The following is a 19195-nucleotide window of genomic DNA, read 5'->3' as shown; positions in this document are numbered from 1 at the left end:
TGGGCCGAGTGACAGCCGACGAAGACGGGAGGAAAGGGCAGTACAACTACTCTCTCAATGCCATAGTTATTAGCCGGCTTTTATTTTACAGTGTTCGTCGTATCTGATGTAAAATCTGACATTCGCGGTTGCGCAGGCTTTTTATCAACCCAATACGTATGAGCATGACGCTTTGAAAATAAGTCTGCTGGAAGTAGCGCCTGCGTTTGTCGGTTTTGACACGGTCCTTGTCTTTTGCTGTGCGCTAGATAATAAAATGGAATACCAACATGCCCAAGCTCGTGTGATGTGATTCCTGTACGCACTTGTGTGTTTGCGTATCCAAATAATAATAATAATAATAATAATAATAATAATAATAATAATAATAATAATAATAATAATAATAATAATAATAATAATAATAATAATAATAATAATAATAAGTGTCTACAAGGACATCTCAGTCCGTACAAGGTGAATCAGCTTTGTGAGCAGCAAGCAACCCTAAAACCACAAACTTCCTCCTGTTTATTGCCTCTACAGTCACGCACTTCAGGCACACTTCAGAGACCTCTTGCACGATTGAGTCGGCTCAACCACGGCTCGGGAGAACACGAAGTTTCCTCGGCCTTCGAGGTCAAGCTGGCTCAGAAGCAGGGCCGCGTTGCCGCAAGTGGATTCCACGTCGTACAGCTTGTACACCTCGCGGTCTTCATCCGTGGTGATGGCTGCGCATACGCAAATGATAGCGTGTCCCCGAATATGGCTTAAAAACGCAGTGCTTTCTAATCTCTGTTTGTAAAAACGCCAACCAGAGAAAATGCTCAAGCGATTTTGAATGCTACAGAAATGTTCACAAACCATGCAGTTTCATTGCCTTCAGAGAGAGAGAGAGAGAGAGAGATGGGTGGAATAAAATAGAAATAGTAATAAATATATCTGGGATCTTGTGTGCCAAAACCACGATATGATTATGAAGCACACCGTAGTGGAGGGCTCCGGAAATTTCGACCTTTAACACCAGTGCCCTTTAACGTGCACTGGCATAGCACAGCACATGGGCCTCTAGCATTTCGCTTCCGTCAAAATGCAACCGCCGGGCCCGGGTTCGAACCCGCGACCTTCGGTTCCGCAGCCGAGCGCCGTAACCACTGTACCACCGAGGCTGACGAGGGGAAGAGAAATGCAAAAAAGGTTAACGAGAAAAAATCGGGTAGCTAACCAACACTGGAGAACTGATGCGGGAATGGTTACGAAGTAGGAGAATACTAAGAGGCAGAACAGGCTCACTATTGCATACAGTTACTATCACCGCAGACCGATGCAGCGCTAAATAAACTGTACGAGGCAACGAGCACCACTTTCGCTGACAGGATTTCGTGCAGGTCTGCTGTTCTTTGACGTATATAACTCTCCTTAAAGGGACACTAAAGACAAATAACAATCTATGTCAGAGTGAAAGCTCAATGTAAGACAACGTGTAAAACGGCAATATTATCAACAGCAGTGCCCTACTTACCGAGAAATTAAGCCAAATGTATCACACGATGAGCGCCACGAGTGGGACATTTTGGAAATGATCCCGATGACGTGAGAGAGTCAGGCTACAATTAATCACTCAATCAAACTAGCTGCAATAAAAAAAAGAACTTTCCGTGCATCAAGAGACGTAATAAAAAGTTGCTTGTTCGTTTCTGTTTGATTCATGGAAAAAAGGATCTCTTTGGCGTTGCCATGGCGAACGGCGCGCGTGGTTCAAAGGTTCCGTTTTCGCCGAACTGCGCTTCGCCCGGCGCCCTGCTTCGCTCACGCGGTTCGCGTCTCAGATGGTAGTTTCGGTGTCGCGTATTGCCGCGTGTCTTTTGCGCGCTCGTGAAAGTCGCTCTGACAGAAAGTTGGAGAAGATGCCGCATGCATGTGATGTTGCCGGATGCCCGAATGGTGTACGCCGCCGCTCAGTAAAGGCAGGCAACGTTGGGCACGGCAACAGTGACGTGGGATAGACCGCTTTCAGGCAGGCGATCTGAAGTGCGCTAACGCGATGCGGACCACTAAAACGTGATTTTATTTCAAAATAAGCACTTCCTTGGCACAAAAGTAGCACTACGAGGTTTCTGGACCGCTATTTCAACATTCAACGTCGACTTAATATTTGCCTTTAGTGTCCCTTTAAAGAACATAAGTGAACTCTCTTTTAGAGTCATGCACCCCAGGACTCTCCGAGAGAGAGAGGTAAGTGTCTCCTTATACATGTAAGAGTTGTATACGTAGGAAAATAAAGCCTACAGTGTTTTCGAACGTATAATCCCAAAAAATTTCAATTGAGCTCGAGATATAAACATATGAAACTTACTCATCTTGAAATAGTAAGCCATACCGTTGTGGGGCCTGATTGGCATGCTGATCCGCTCCGTGAAATCTGAAAGCATTCATATAGGTACACAGTATAATAAATTTAACGCATTTTTGGGTGCGTAACGATTGTTGCGTTGTCCAATGGCTAACACCTTCGCCGACTTAGCATTCCAAGTAAAAAAGATGATGATGCCTGCGAAGAGGCTACGCAGAAAGCTCAATGAATAAATGTTTTTAGCTATCGCTGCGTAATGCTCTTGTTAACGCGATAGCGTTAAAGAGCTCGTTTCCTAGAAATTCCGGTGCCGGTGTCGGCGTCGTTGGTAGTGAGCGAAAAAAATTCACAGCATATCTACGGGTGAATGATGAAGAGCTTGGGCGAAGCTCCTGAAGCAATTATGGTTACACCGTGAAATCTTCAGTGGTTTCGCCCAGCAGTAATCAAAGCGATAGCCCAGTACATCATCAAAGGCGGGACAAACAATATATATTTATACAAGAAATTTTATTAATCGTAAGTGGTAGCTAGACGTGGCTTCCGTTCCCCCTTCATTATAACGGCTTTATGGTCGGTGAAGTGATGGATCGGTCATGGGTCGTAGTGGGATGTTTGCAAAGACGAAGTAGTGGGCAGTGTGCAAAGGATCGGTGATGTGTCGTAGTATACTGCCGGTTACGCCTTACGCCGGACAAGGTTAGACTAAAAGGAGCTTCGCCCCAAAAATCATCGTCTTGTCCGTGACCGAAAAATCGAGAAGAATGCAAATAAAATAAATAATAACAAACGTAGGTTGGAGTTTGTTATTAACAAACTTAGTTCGAACCGTACTTTGTGTATGTTCATGCGTGCGTTTGTATGTGTGCGTGGATATCTGCACATGAAAAATTAAAAAAATTCAATGGGGGTTCGGTACATTTTCAACGTCCTTTTTATAGAAGCGTTTCTACGTTGACCAATGTGTGCCACGTAACATGATCGGACTTTGAGTAAGCGACTTACCACTCGACGACACCACCAAGGAGTCGCTGGCTTCATCATAGTCGTACTCCAGAATATTCCTGGTGAAAAAGCATTGAAGGAGAAAATAAACGAGAAGAACACGTCAGTGACCAGTATCGGTAGATTCTTCTAGTAGAGCTAGTCCCCGCAGAGTTTGAAACTCTCGATACCCGAACCAGTGAATGCTCCCCTACTTTTGTAAATTTGGGGGTGGGGGGGGGGGGGGAGTGAGAAACGAGCACATAAACTCGCCGCTAATTAACATACTTGATGCCTTCGCGAAGACAAGTCCACTTGTGGAAACCTTGGCGCCATTGACATTCTCCGTTGAATGATCTCTCTAAAGGCGAAAGCCTTAGATTTTTTTCTTTCAAGATCGCGTTGCGAGGTGCAGAAACCGTCACACGAGCGCGCGAGCTGCGCTCTCACTTCGCTTTGCGGCCTTCGCGTGTTTGTTATGTGCACTGCTATCTCATCTAGTACCGGTAAACAGTGCAATTTTTGCACTGCGCTAGCGTTCGATATGTCTAATAGACTGCGCATTTCCCTTTTTGTGTTTCAAACTCGCTGATTCATAATGTCTCATAACGTGACGTCATATACCAGTAGCTTTGTACTTACACCTGTTTTGCTGTACTTGCCGTTGTTCTTCATGTTATCCTACATTGTTCTCACTTTTGTGTACTTGCCTTTCTTGTTGATACTAACCTACATCGTTCTTACTTTTGCATCTGACACCCCTTACACAATGCCTCTGCGGGGCCTGTAAGGTAAATGAATGAATGAATAAATAAATAAATAAATAAATAAATAAATAAATAAATAAATAAATAAATAAATAAATAAAAGCACGTGAGCGGGCCTGTTGTGCGTCTACTTCGTCTTTGCGGCGCTCGCAGAGCAGCAGCGCAGTAAAGATGTCATACCTCGAGACAACCTTCTGTGGCAGCACAGCCAAAGCTATGTGGGCGGAGCTTCTGCACATGGCGCAGGAAAACGTGGAATAGACACCAGACAGCCAGAAAACTAGAAACAGCAAAAAACGGAAATCTTTCACAGGATAACCTTTCTTACTTACAGAGCAAGAAGTCTTGAACACAATACTTATTTCTTTTCTTTTTTATGTTTTCTTGTACGCTACGTAGTGTACAAAAATTAGCATTCTCGAACTATATGCAGAAGAGTAGTAAAAAAAGTCGCATTTTCACCGCAAGGGCGAAGCAATGAATGCGATAGCAACAAATTGTAGTGTTATACGAAGTGAGGCTGGCAGCTAACTGTTTTGTATCCGATCTGGCGTAACTGCAAAACTTTGGTGTAAGAGAATACGGCCGCTGCAGGCAGAGATGCTCTCCGCATAGTCACTTCGCGTTGAGAGCGCAGCACGTAGAAGGGTATACGAGCCGCCGGCTGTGATGGCTGTGAAGATAGCACGCGCGCCAGCGATCCCGACCGCGCCCTTAGATTCAAAGTTCAAAGCTGCGCTGCTCGCGCGACACCCTCACCCCTCCGAGCGAATGCACCCTCCGAGCGACGGAGGGTACATGCGCCTTTTCTTTCCATGCTCGTTAAAGAAGGGCGTGGCGTTTTCTGCCTGCTTTGACGGCAGGCCTCGCGAGCGCGGTGATGTTATCGCATGCATTCTCCGAGCGACGGAAATGGGCCGGCTCGTTTGATCACTGCTTCGGCCGCGTTCGTCGCCCCCGCTCGCGCGCTTTTACCCGCGGTAGAACATATGATGCGCGGGATCTTATCAGCTTGGACTTCATACGGGAGGGGCATGACGGCGACGGCAAAAACCCATCGAGACTGTCCGTATTATTGGTATCGCAATAAAAGTGTGGGCCTTGGTTATGCTGCCTCGGAAAGTTGTCGCCAAGTATACGGCACGCGCGTTGGCGCGCTGGTGAGGAGGACGGAATTGTCAGCGGTGGCGCTGGAGGGTGCTGAGGGAAAGGGCAGCCGTGGCGCTGGGGAGGGGGAGGAAAACTTTGGCAGTGGCGCGGGAAGGCGTTTAGGGAAAGGTCAGCGGCGGCTGCGCTGAGGAGAAGGAGGGGAACGTTAACGGCTGCGCAGGTGAGGCGTTGAGGGTAAAGCACGGTGGCGTCGCTGGGGAGGAGGAAGGAAGTGTCAGCGGCGGTGCTCGTAGAACGTACTGGAAACGGCGGCCCCTATAGTCGGATACAACTTTAAAAGTCCGCGGCATTTGCTCCTCAAAGGCGGATGCACACAAGCCTGCACCAATGGGTGCGCACTCCAGGCTAAACGTCACGACCCGGACGGCCGGTGACCCCGCTTTCGGAGAACATTGCTGAGGGCATGAGCGGGACTATTTCTTTAGTCGCGGAGGCGATCGGCTGTGGCACTTCGGTCGTTCGGGCGAGCCCTCTCCGGACTTCTTAAGGTGTATCCCACTTTAGGGTGCCTCAAGGTTGTAAAAGCTTTCGGGCACTGGGGCACGAAACATCCAGGCATGTTTTTCGGAGCGCTGAGACCAAGCCACTTTGCGAGCTTGCTTTGATACACGCGTGAGGCGTGAGCGAAAAGGTGGGTGCTTCAATGGCGGGCGTACCGACAGTAAATGTCGCCACCATCCACGGAGCAGCGGGGGAGGAGGAGCTTCGAGGCACCCCAGCGGCACCTAAAGTCCCTTAATATATAGAAAGTAACGACACTCTCCTCCATATCCTCTCCAAAGTGTCCAACCCTCCTCTCCCAAGTGTCCATACCTTATTTATATCCTCTCCCAAACGGCCACCGTGCGGGCGCCGGCCCTATAACCCGGCTCGCGCCACTTTCCTATCAAGAATGCTATGTCACGCTGATAACGCGCGCGTTTCCTGGGCGAAGGCCCGTGAAGCGGGGAGGTGGAAGGCGGGAGAGGAGGGTGCTCTGCGTGGCGGCTCGGTTAAAAGAAAGACGGTACTTTCACAAAAATATGCAGGGACTTTAGCGGCACCACGCTCACAGCGCGCTCGTGCGTTGTGTATACGTTTCCACGTGGGTTCGGAGCTTCATTCCAGATCGCTAGGCTTTTGCCTTCACATTCTTAGCAAGTTCTAAGCATCTCCAGCAATCCCTCATTTAGGGTTGCCAAAGTCCTACAAGTGTGTGCATTATTCTAGTAATTGCTGTATTCAATAAACGATCGCTGCTCCAGATTTTGCTTCTATTCTATGGTTCCGGCGCAAAAATTAGAAGTGGAAAGGAGACAGAAAAAGAAGAGCGCTGAAATACAGCTGCTGACATTATTGGAAGCCGGCGCTCGTTTTCCCCTGTCTTTCATCCATATACCTGATTTTTGTGCTGTTACCTCGGTATGACGAGCCAACCAAGCCATCAACCATCGGGCTAGTACAACCAACAAGACTTATGTAAAGCTTTGCTCCACCGCACAATATTCAGTGGCACGAGCACCGAGTCATACGCTTGTTTATCTTTCAAGCACTTCCGGTCGAGCACTTACTTCCGGTATTCCGAATATTCGGAAAAAGCCTTCTAACATATAGAAATCGATGCTTCTAGCTCAAGCGTTATACAGGACAATAATGCGGCAATAGGGGCTAGTTGGTACGTCTTCATGCTTGTGATGCGCTGCCGGAGGACATGGACCAGAGAAAATGAAGAAAAAACACAGGGTGATGCAACACAGGGTGATACTAGACACATGTAATATCGGAGCACACCTTACTTAACCCTTTCAGACGCCACTTGTGAAGAACTGTCTGTAAATGCGTTAAATCGGTACAACGTTATTTCAAGGCGCTCGATATTCTGTTGGAGCAAAAATAACGTCATAATACACTAATTTATGCGTGTTTTAGTACTTATTTCCAATTAAATTGTATTAATCCTGAAGTCATTCATGCCTTGTTTTTGCATAAGTAGGATCAAATCTCAGGCTAGAAATGTAGTGTGAACTCGTTTTCGGTTGAGCCAATTTTGAGCAAAAAAAAAAAAAATACACTTTAGACGTGGCTCGCTGGAAGCGGCGCGTCGAACGACTCGCCAAACGTGGTAGTGCCTTCAGCAAAGTAATCGTATGCAACAGTACACTGCGAAACGTGGTTAAATGAAGACAAATTTGTTATGCAGGAGACTGAATTAATCCAAAGCTCAATGTATCTGCATTTTTCTTAGCAACTAGTCGATACAATTAAGAAAAACAAGTGGTGCAGAATTGTGTACATAGCGTGCAAAGGGTTAAGATAAGAGCCAATGAACTGTCAATATAATAAGTGGAAATAATTGATCGAGTTCATTGAAATAATTTGAGCCCGCTGGGATCGTCGCGACACCTGGCGGAGAAGACGTCAACTACGCACTCCTTTCCACGCGGCTACTGAGAACCGTTTCGACAGCGCGATGAAACACAGGTCAATCTAGGGAATACACCTGGGCACGCGAACGCCGACGTGCGACTGCAGCTACTAGACATCTAATTCAAGGATTAGAGTCGCCTACAAATTTTTTTTTACGAAACATTTTGCCGTGGACGCACTTTTGGTAGCTCTCAGGGCTTCCGCTCTCCGCCGTCCACGTGACCGCCTCGCACTTCTGGTCCCCCGACGCCACCGTGCAGTCGAAGAGCGAGGTGAAGTTGACCGCATCCTGTGGCTCTGCGGTGACTCCCGTGCGATAACACTCGTACACCAGGATGGGCCTCGTCCTGGTATCCTGCGTGCGCGCACGGTTCAGGCAGACCCACCTCGTAAGACTCACCCATTTTGTAATTTCGGAAGCCAAAGAACACGCCCAGACTAAATGAATCCATAAAACGAGCGATAATACAGTTAAATGAAAAAAAAAAAAACAAGACCTGCAGTAAGCAGTGGTCCTGTTCACTTGAAATTTAGTTAGACGGAAACCGGTCTGGTCGGGATGAGTCATGCGGAAGAATAGAACTACACCGACAGAAGAAAATAAAAAAAAACGACGTGTTTATGAACGAGTATTGTGTACAAGATTTCAATGTGGAAGCCGGAACGTCTTTTCCTTTAGGCTTTTATTAATTATATCGGTGTGCCTTCTTTCTTCCATCTTCTCTCCCTTTATTCCTTCGATGATCGCTCAGCGATTACGGTGCTGGGCTGCTTGCTGGCCAGAAAGAGGCGGGTTCGTTTCCGGCCGCAAGAGGCAAGCGTATGTGCGATGCCAGTGTACGTTAAAGAATCCCCGGTGGTTGAAGTAACCGCAAGCCCTCCCCTACGATGTGCGTCGTAATCATATTGTCACGGGGTCGTGACGTCGACGAAGACAACAGATGGCGTGGTCAAGATGAAACTCTTTATTTGGCCGAACTTGTGGCCGGGAAATGAAAACTCAAACTACAGCAATGCGCGCTGTACACTGATAGCGGCGAACTGGGCGTCGGCCGTCGAAAAACTGACAAGCGGTGAAGCGCGTCGGTATTTATACATGTGTCGTCGAATATTCCAACGTTATCGCTATAGTTGCCGCGCAAACTCTAGAATAAGCTCGAGTGTTCGCGTCTTGCGCACACTCTTAACAAAACGATCTACAATAATCGGGAAGCTTCTCGAACAATGAGGCGCGGTTTGCGCTGAGCGTTGCTGACAGTCTTTTGGGCGAAAACCAATGACAGCAAAAATGATAATAATAAACGCACGTGGCAATATCGTCGCTTTGACTCGTGAAACCTCCAGAAATTATAAATTTATTTCCATACAAGACACAATAACGCTGATTTTTTCAAAACTGAGCTGGCTGAGTACCTGATAGAAGTCCAAAGTGTGTCCCGCCATAATAGATGCCAAGGGGATTGAAACGACGGCGAACTGCAGCATATGCATGGCTGTCTGGTTCAAAGGATACACGTAGCGGAAAGTGGCATTGGCTTGTAAAGCGGCTGAAGAACACACAGCGGGGCTGGACATGCGATGCCCATATAGATAAGATCACATCCTGTTTTTGACAAAAAAATGACGTGTAGCGTGACAGTTCGTAGTGGTTTCTAAACATTTTTTTTACGCACGTCCTGTCGTGCGTTTAGCCGCTTTGCTTGCCTTGACATCCGATTCGAAATTGCTCTAATGCGGCCAAGCAGGTAAACGTAATTTTTAAACTGGCACCAAATTCATCATTTCCCGAGTATAAGAGCGACGGAAAGAATTCCAGGGCTTCAGTGTAAATTCTTTTCAAGGTATTTTTTTTCCTGGCTTCAAAGCAATGTCTGTAGGCTGTACAGACATTGACTGACACATCGGTACACAAAGCGCACATTCCGAAAGTAAAGACTTTTGCAACGAGCGCGTACGCACGTGTTGGACGACTGCAGGTGAACAAGTCCTTGCCTGCGGCCGGCATTTGTATGCACTCATTCGGGAAACGTGCGAAAGACAAATTGGGAAAGTTTCTGTCTCTGACGTGGACGTTATTCCGCCTTGATGAAACTTTTGTCTCTGCGCCGATCAAAGTACGGTGTCCTTCGTTTTTACAGTGTAAACCACTCTGCACACGGAAGCCGTTTTCAAGCAACCAAAACGCCCTTTTGCCTAACCAGAATAGGCAAAAAGGCGGGTGTAAGCTTGTTTTGCCTTCCCAAAATAGGTAATAGTTCCCAAATAGTTAATATTTTACCTAAAGCACCATTTAGGAACTGAATGTGTTATCAAAACACCTGTGGCCCGGACCGGACAACCGGAGTGGCAGCTGCTAATTGGAACTCGTTAATTAAAAACATCGCTGAATATTAGGCGGGTTTAGCATAACAGATCTGTCTTTTTTGTGGCTGCCTACAAGCCCGCCATTAATTTACGTATATTCTGTGGATGTTTATTGTTTAATTATGCAGAACTGGAATATCCCCACCGGAACGGAAATGCCAGATGGTTAGTGTATGGTTGCGTAGCGCAAGCGCTTGTACTCTTTGCTTGTTTGTTTTTTGCTATGGTTGTGCGTAGGTTGAGTGTATGTATGTGCGGTAAAGATTGGCAACCCCCCATGACATAGATGTCTCGACTCGTGAAAATAGCTTTTTTCTTCGGTGTAAGTGTGTCAGTTATAGACACAATAAAACCCCCTTAAGGGTGTAAAGTTGTTTACCGTGTAGGCAGCCGTATATGTTTGGTTTGAGGGACTCAGGGTTGTCGCGGAGACCACCTGCGGAAACTCACCCCTTCCTGTCGGCCACATGCGACAATTTGTCAGTCGCCCACAAAAGTGACAAGGACGGTACTCTTGTGAAGATAAATTCTGTCGTTCAATTACGAAAGCCGGACTCGGCTGACACTATTAATCCGACTGTGCTTTGAGAGATGAAGAACGTACGCGAAAAAATGCTGCTGCGCTGTCACGTTGTCCACAGAGCAATCTCACGTACGCAGCTCGATCAGGCGCATCTTGCGTATGAACAAATTTCTGTTTGTCTTCTGTGGCAAAAGCCCTCCTTTGTATAAGTACACACGTTTACTAAGGAGCGGCGTGGTTATGAGAAATAAACGAACACTATTTCATTGAAATAATTTATGTTTTCAGGTAGTAGTGTATCACTTCTAAATAGGGGTGCAGAACGTGAAATTTTATCTCGAATCGAATCGTATAATGGCCAAAAATGTCGAATATAGAGTCGAACATTGAATTGAATACATAAGATGTTATTGAAATTTGAAAGAACAAAGAAATGAAATCTGCTCACGCCCTCGAGCGCATAACGCGGTGAGTGACTGCTGCCTAAAGACTACAAATTGTCATGCAGAGAGACACAAGCTGTTCCACATGACGTGGCTTCCGGCTCTCTCGCCGTGATATTACGGTGTTTAGGCTCATCTGACAGCGGTAATGTTGTGCTTCATCGTCATGAGTGCTCCGGGCCCAAAAATCTTCGACTGCGCGCCGGAACGATGAGAGTTTTTGAACGATTGTCGCTGTGCGGCAGTGGCGACTGCACAGCGTCAACAGCTTTGCCCAAGTGAAGCCAATCACCGAGGGTTTCCGGGCCAAAATGTGGACGTTTTACGGCGCATGCGGCGTACGCGACCGAACTACGCAAATAATCCCTGCCTTCGTTTCGGAAGAGAAGTTGTGAAGGGCTTGACTGTTCTCTCATGTGTTTTTTACGTGCAGAAATGACATAATTTTCTTTAAAGTAAACATGCGCTCGCTTTCGAACCAGGATATCAGTGAAAGTTTAAACGCAAGGCCGACTGTAACGACGTTAGCGTTAGTTTTAGCCACCCCACCCTGACCAAGTTAGACCATTAGCCTTTGGGACGTTTTAAATATTAGTCCTGTCGAATTATTCGAAACTTCAAATACTAGCTATTCGAAAGTCGAATCGAGAGAGAGAGAGAGAGAATAAACGTTTATTTGGAGCAAGCGCGCTGTGCGCCCAAGGTGGGCGGCCTCCTTATTCCAGGTAGCCGCGGTCCTTCGCCATCTCTCGTGCCCGTTGAACCAGGCTTCGCTGATTCTTCAGGTCTGGGTCCGATAACTTGGCCTCCCACTGCTCTTCGGTCAGTGTAGCGGTGCTAGGGTTTTGTTTGCATCCCCATAGCATACGGCATAGAGTGTCCGGGACATCACAGTACTTGCAGATGTACGAGTGCTCAGTCGGTGAGATACGGTGAAGTAATATACAGTGAACGTAAGTGTTTGCAGCTTCCTGAGGGTTACTGCCTCTTCCCTAGTTAGGCTGGGGTGAGCTGGCGGATAAGTTCTTCGGTCTAGCCTGTAGTGCTGTAAGATGTCGCTGTACTTTTTGGGTAAATCATCTTTCCTCCTAAGTGAGTCCTGTGGGAAGGCCCGGTGAACATGAGCTCGGGCGGAAGCGTCGGCTGCCTCGTTTCCCATCAGGGACTCGTGACCCGGAGTCCAAACGATGTACGTTTCTGGTAGGTTCTTCTTTGCTGTAGCTGTGAGTATTTGTAAGGCTTGCCTGGAAATTCTTCCTTTCTGAAAATTTCGACAAGCTGCTTGTGAATCGGTTAGTATGATTGCTTCCTCAGCACAGGTTGAGATGGCCAGGGCTATGGCTGTTTCTTCAGCCGTATCGATTTCCGTAGTTAAGATGCTAGCTGCCGTTCTCTCTTTTCCTTTACTGTCGACTACGCTCACGGCATGGGCTGGGATTCCTGAATATTTTGCTGCATCAGTGTATCTTGTGTCCGGATTTCGGCCGTAGTCTTGTCGCAGTTTCCCTATTCTGGATTTTCTTCTTCCTAGATGGTAGGTAGGATGCATATTTCGTGGGATGCGGCTTACCGAGATGTACTGTCGAATTGTTGCTGGGATAGGCCTTTTCACATCACATTGTTGTATGGCTTCAGGATAGCCTAATCTTCGAAGTGTAGCCCGTCCTGTTTCAGTAAGTCTAAGTCGCTCGAGTTGGTTCACTTTGTGTGCTTCCACGAGCTCCTCCCAGGTGTTGTGGAGACCTAAGCGTAGTAGTCGCTGTGTGGAAGCACGTTCAGAGATCCCTATGGCAGTCTTGATGGCCTTTCGTATGAGGGTATTCAGTTTTTCAATTTCTGCATTCTTGAGGTCTAAATAAGGGGTCCCATAAGTAATTCTACTAATGATGAGCGCTTGGATGATTTTGATTGTGTCTTCTTCTTTCAAGCCATGCCTTTTGTTGGATACCCGTCGTACCAAGTGCGCGACTTGCGTGACGGTTGCTTGCAGTTTTGGTAAGGTGGCTGCGCCCGATCCGTCTTTGTGGATGTGCAGACCAAGGACTCTAAGCGAGTCTACTTTAGGTATTTGTACTCCATTCATCCAAAGCTCTGGTTCTGGTATTTCAACTATTGGTGGTCGTCCTCTTGTTCTAGCTTTTAGCATAAGAAGCTCGGATTTTTCGGGAGCGCATGTGAGCCCACAAGTATTGAGGTAGTTTTCTGTGCGATCCAACGCCTCTTGAAGTGCGTCCTGTTGCATTCCTGGAGAGCCACCGGTTGTCCAGATGGTTAGGTCATCTGCATATAGGGCGTGTCTTATCCCCTCTATTTCTTTCAATATATTCGGCAGTTTCATCATGGCAATGTTAAAAAGGAGTGGCGAGATGACGGAGCCTTGAGGCGTTCCTTTGTTGGCCATTTCAAACTGGTCCGATTTCAGACTGCCAAGGCGCACTGTTGCTGTTCTGCCGGTGAGAAAGTTTCGTACGTAGCGGTACGTTCTTTCGCCACAGTGCGTGTCCTGAAGGTTCCTCAGTACCGCCTTATGAGAGACATTGTCAAAGGCTCCTTTCACATCCAATGCCAAGACTGCGCTCTTTCTGTGCTTGCCTAGATTATCGATGACATCCTCCTTCAGCTGTAATAAAATGTCTTGCGCTGATAAATAGTGGCGGAATCCATACATGGTGTCAGGCAAGTAGCGGTTTTCTTCCAAGTATGGAGTTAGTCTGTTAAGGACCATATGCTCATACAGCTTACCGGCGCGGGATGTCAGGGATATAGGTCGCATATTTCCTATTCCCAGTGGTTTGTTCGGCTTCGGAATCATGACGATGTCAGCATGTGGGAAAGTCGAATCGAGTTATTCGATTAAGTATTATTCGATTCGAATTTGAAAGACGAATATTCGCACACTCCTACTTATAAATGTTCTGAGAGATCTCGGCGGCTAATACGACGTTTCTACCCACAGTGTCGAAAAGACGTGCGTAAGCCAAGAACATTGGCAGGTGTAGAGGAAAAGGTGCAAATGTTAAAAGAAAGTGCTTGCTTTTTAAGGCGGAAGCCTTAGATTCCTCATCAAACGCGTAAGTTGGCCGTCGGCGCCAACACGAGCGATGCAAAAAACCATCATCACGTGGCTCCACCATATGATGCCACACATCACGAAATTGTTTGACGTCACATGATGACGTCATCACCTGACATCGTCGCTTGTGGGCGGATAAAGGTGGCAGCGCAAAATGAGGTGCGGTGCAGAAAGCTTGCAATAGCTCAGATCCTAAAGGCAATGGAAAGCGCGTTAGGTGCGGAAATATTTCGTTGGGGTCGGGGGAGGACCGATACATCGGCTGAGAAGAGAAAGAAGAAGATTGCTCTCGCCTTCGAGCCGTCTTAGGTGAATGCATAAGGGACCCTGTGAGTTTTTCTTAGAAGTACAGCTTGTCGTCAATGTGGCAGTTCAGGGCACTTCATTACGCACATCGAAAAATATTTTCACTTGAGGACGCAGTCAAGGAAACGGGGAATACAAACTAAGCGTATATGTTGTAGGCTCCTGCCCCCTGTTTTCTATTGCAATAATTATTATATGGATACTACAGGCACATTTCTGCCTTTGCCATCGTCGTGGGGTTCCGTATAAAGTACAAACCGTTAACATTGCACCGTGCGCCGAGTGTTGTATGCGAGGGAAGTCGACGATCGCTGCTCAAGCGGAGAGGAAGCGCGCCCGCCCCTTTCGTCGCCCGAAAAGTCCATGAGGCGTGTGGGTACGTGTGTGTGGGAAAGAGGACTGTGTCACTCCTGCAGAAGCTGTGAACTCTGATAGGACGGGCGCGGTTCCGCCGTATCTTTACAGGGCTCAGCAGACGGCTCGTACCTTTGTGTGTGTTGTGCTCTCGCCGCTTAGATTGCGTTGTAGCGATAGAGAGCACGAAGGTCACTTCGCTCGCTGCAGAGGCCGCGTTCCCTTACTACAACGTTTTGTAAAGTTACGCGAGATCGGATCCTGAGGAAGTTAGCTGCTAAACTTACTTCGTATAACATTCCAATTTGTAGCTCAAAGGGCCAGTAAACAGGATCCGACATCTTAACACGAAAGCGGTTTATGCCGGATTCCACCAAGACTTCGCTGACGTATTTCCGTCACGGATATGACGTCGGGGGACACAAACAGACGAGAAAGAAAAACTAGAAGAAAAATTTCCGCCGCCAGGAATCGAGCCCACGACCTCTCGGTCCGCACCGATATGGACCGGCGCTCTACCGACCACGCCACGGACGCAAACGCACGAGGTTCTACAAACGCGCCTTATATATCTCACATATTCTTTATCGCACAGTGGTCTCTGTTGGCGGGGCTGGCCGGGCCGAAGCGGTGCTACCGTTTGCGAGTGCTGAAGTGAAGTACTGCGTCATGTCACTAACGCGCGCCGATAGAGAGAGAGATTTGGCGACTACTCACTTAGAGCATCTCGATGCCAGCGAAGAGCGCTGGCCGCGCTAGCATCGAAGAGTCGTCCTAGACGCAGTTACGTTGTTTGCCTTTCGCTTCTTGTTAGCGTGTGACGGCTCCTTGTCGGAGAAGTGCAGCTTCCACATGCACCAACGATCTTTCTCCGCCGCCTACTGCTTCGGGTTTGATGGCACCGACTAACAAAACTGCTGCAATAAGCGCCGCAGAAAGGCAACGATGTCGACGACCGCATATCGTGCCTTCGTGGAGCGAGACAGAGGTCAGTGAAACGTGGAACGCCTTCGCGGCTCAAGCTACGAATCTCTGCCTCCCGTGTTGCTGAAGCGCAGTGTAATAGTGTATGCAGGAGCACAGGAGGCGACGCTGTGAAGAAGTGCATATCGAGTAACAGTGTTTATTATGTGCTTGTTGATGCCATCTGTTATGTTTGCCGCTGATAAGTCGATCGTGCGCAAGAGACGGCGCGGCGCTATGCGTTATACAAAGCTTCTTTCGCGGCTCTCTCTGGGCGTGGTCTTTGACTGTGCAATTATCAACAGAAAACAAACGGCAGGGAGCAGCTCGCTCCCACGATGGCCCCCAGGGGTTCCGGGTACGCGACCGTTCTCAGAGGTCGGCTTCGGGAACAGCAGCCTGAACGTGTGGGCAAATGAGGAGGGCAAACATCTCCTGCTCTATGCCGTCGCCCAAGGCGACAGTATGCTTGACCCCAACAACGAACGGCATGCGCTTTCGGCGCGCCGACGGTAAAGCAGGGTTGAGTCGCAACAATGCACGATCCGAATGCGGGAAAGGCGAGGACACGCAAATTGTTTCCCGCAACCGTCTTTACGACCGTCACCGGGGGTTCGACTCGATGCGCATGGGAGATGGCGCGAATGCCGCAGGGCTGCTACGATACCGATGTATTTCGACCGTGAGAACCCCTGAAAACGTGGGATAAGGAGAGAGAGAGCCATGATGGGAAAGAGTGCCAAAACGCCTGTCTGCACTGTAAAGACACTGCTGTCGGGATTAGGGACAGCCCAGTAGGGAGTGGCTAATCTGAGGATAAACGGATTGGATAAGGGAATGTTGAGGCGGACCACCAGTGGCCACCTCCCCTTTTCTTTGTTTACCGCAAGGTACTTAAGACTGGACGGAATTCGTTTCCGTTCAGTCTAGGCTGTAATCACTTAACTGATCGATCAGTAAGACTCCGTACGATGAAACTATTGTCTGGGCCGTAACCACTTGGTGGTCGAACAGTGAGACTCGGTTCTTCGTATGTAGTAACAGTGTTCTAGGCTCTAACTTAAGAAAGTTAAGTAGAAGAGTAAGATGCTGTTGATGTCTATGTTATCATCAGTGTGCTTCGGCAAGATGTACATATGACTGTAAATATTTCGCTACAATATACCTTCAAGTTTTTATTACCTCCAACCTGCCTCCTGCTTCATCGACGTCGATCATCTGCTTGACGGGACTTCAATCCACATCAAGGAGAAGACGAACAAGAGGAAAAACATAACTCCATCTTTGCGCGGGATTCACGATATGCTGTGTCCAGGTATATGTTAAAGGGACACTAAAGAGTAAAACGATTTTTCTCGCATTAGTAATGTAGTCTTCCACGATACCAAAAACACCCCGCTTGCTGCGAGAAGACGCTTAATAAGCGAAACGAAATACGCGCAAAGAGAAAATACAGGTGGCGACGCCACCTTGGAATTCCCGCACCATCTGCCGTGACGTCAGATGTTTTTTACGGCGCCTTGTTGGGCCTACGTAGTTCCTAATCGGTTAAATCGAAGTATAAATTGTCTCTGAGGGGGCCAGAGACTTGACGTAACGAGTTTGTGGAAATTTCGTCGAGCCAGTGGTGCCAAAATACGTTAAATGCTCTTTGAAACCTTTTACGTCACGAATTACAAAGTTCGGCGCGAAATTTAAAAATGAAACTTTGAACTTGGTTTTCTCCTCTAATAATAAACCTATGGTGGTGAAATAAACTACCCAAGAGTTCTCCGAGCACACTTTATCAGTCTAAACGAATTCATTGTTTCTCTTTAGTGTCCCTTTAACAACTTCACCTACTGTACCACTTAAATCCTGATCATGGGCGTTAGTCGTCTCGATGGAGATGTGCCACAAGGCGTCAACGTGGGTACACCTACGCCAACCGGTGCTATAACTGCCAAATACCAATAGACATTGTGCAAGCTCTCATAGATCAATGCGCAATAAACAATCGACTACTTCTGTGAAGACATCTTTCAGTTTCGTGTTATACCGATTGGTATGACGGAGGGATCAGCCATGTTTTTTTTACATCTCCTAAACAAGCTCACCAATTCGTGAAGACAGCCGCGGCGACCACATTTGATGAATATGACAGCCCTCACTCTAGGGCTCCGCTTGCAGCAGCCGCTCTGCGGTCCCGGTCAATCAGACTCAGCTGATCTTCCGTGTTCTCGCTGGCCAGCAGTTCTTGCCATCGCTCTGCTGTAGGATTCTGCATTGTGGACCAGGCTCTAATGGCCTGACACGCCCACGTGATGGGGTGTCAGGCCGATGATAGGCGTGATGGGGTTGGTTTAGCTGAGCACCATGGGCACCGAGGAGAGTATACCGAAGGATGCATCTTACTGAGGGTGTGCGAATTTGGAATATTGCCGGTTTGAATTTCTCATCAGCTGACTGATCCCTCTTAGTGTTCGGTGGGGTAGGGAATGAGTTCGCCTAAGTCCTCTATAACGGTTTAAGGTGGCCGAGCAGTGCACGGGACGGGAATGGATTTCTAAGAGGCGGAGTTATAGGGTGCTCGTCTTGCATACCCCTGAGATACAGTATCCGCTGCCTGGTTTCCTTCCAGCCCCATGTGACCCGGGGTCCATTTCATCTGATGCCAAATCCGGGGTGTGTGTGTGTATCGGGATGCTCGCCTGTGTATGTAGCGCTCAGGATGAAATTGAGGGCAGGTTGGCTTATGCGTCCTTCTAGGTAGTTGCGGCAAGCCGCTTCAGAAACCGTGAGAACTGTCAGCGACCGTCTCCGTCTGTAGCCGAGGGCAAAAGCGAGCGCAATGGCCGCTTCTTCAGCCTCGACGAAGTTGTCGCACCGCACAGAAGGGACCTGAGGCCACATAACTTATCGCCGTTTTGTCTAAAGAAAAGCCCTCTTTTTCTCGGGCAGACATGGTTAGGCTTTTCAAACCTCTGCATCCGGTTGCTGAGCTGTTCGACTGTCAGCAAAGCGTGGAGCCGTCGTCGACCCCTTTTCTCCGGCCTTTAGAGGACCGTGGCCTTGCAGCAACGTTCTTCAAGGCTTCGAGTGGGAATTACATGCGGCATTTCTGCGGGCTTACCTCGCTCCAACGCTTGAGCTTAGGTACCTAGATTAACTTGCCTCTGTTTGTTTTCGTTCCTTTCTTGAATTGTTGTGATGCAAATTTTTAAGCCAAAAGAGAAGCGGACATGTTATAATCAAGAGAAGATTGTATTGCCTCAGAAGTGTGGGTAGCGTTGTTGGTGTGACCACAAAAAAAGAAATAATAATAATAATAATAATAATAATAATAATAATAATAATAATAATAATAATAATAATAATAATAATAAAATCCAAGGCGCCTGCGAGCGCAAAAAAAGAGGCCCTCGAAGATGCGTCGGTCACAGGCTTATTTGTATGCGCCTTTTCCCAATAACTGATGCCCTCTCGATCATGGGCTTTTCGGCGATGAACCGTTTCAGATAAGGCAATCTG

At 47.7% G+C, this 19195-nt stretch overlaps 1 protein-coding gene across 1 annotated transcript; it reads right to left on the bottom strand.

The window, feature by feature from the left end:
• Positions 1-497: 497 nt before the first annotated feature.
• LOC119404172 (uncharacterized) lies at positions 498-9214 on the bottom strand. Its single transcript, XM_037670755.2, has 5 exons — positions 9073-9214; positions 7839-8014; positions 3338-3396; positions 2336-2401; positions 498-710 (listed from the first exon to the last, which is right to left on the bottom strand). Exons 1-5 carry the CDS (start codon positions 9148-9150, stop codon positions 535-537), a joined length of 555 nt encoding a protein of 184 aa, XP_037526683.2. The 5' UTR covers positions 9151-9214; the 3' UTR covers positions 498-534.
• Positions 9215-19195: the final 9981 nt, after the last annotated feature.

The sequence above is a fragment of the Rhipicephalus sanguineus genome, chromosome 9, assembly GCF_013339695.2.
Source record: "Rhipicephalus sanguineus isolate Rsan-2018 chromosome 9, BIME_Rsan_1.4, whole genome shotgun sequence".
Lineage (NCBI taxonomy): Eukaryota > Metazoa > Arthropoda > Arachnida > Ixodida > Ixodidae > Rhipicephalus > Rhipicephalus sanguineus.
This window is presented reverse-complemented; position numbering and strand designations above follow the sequence as displayed.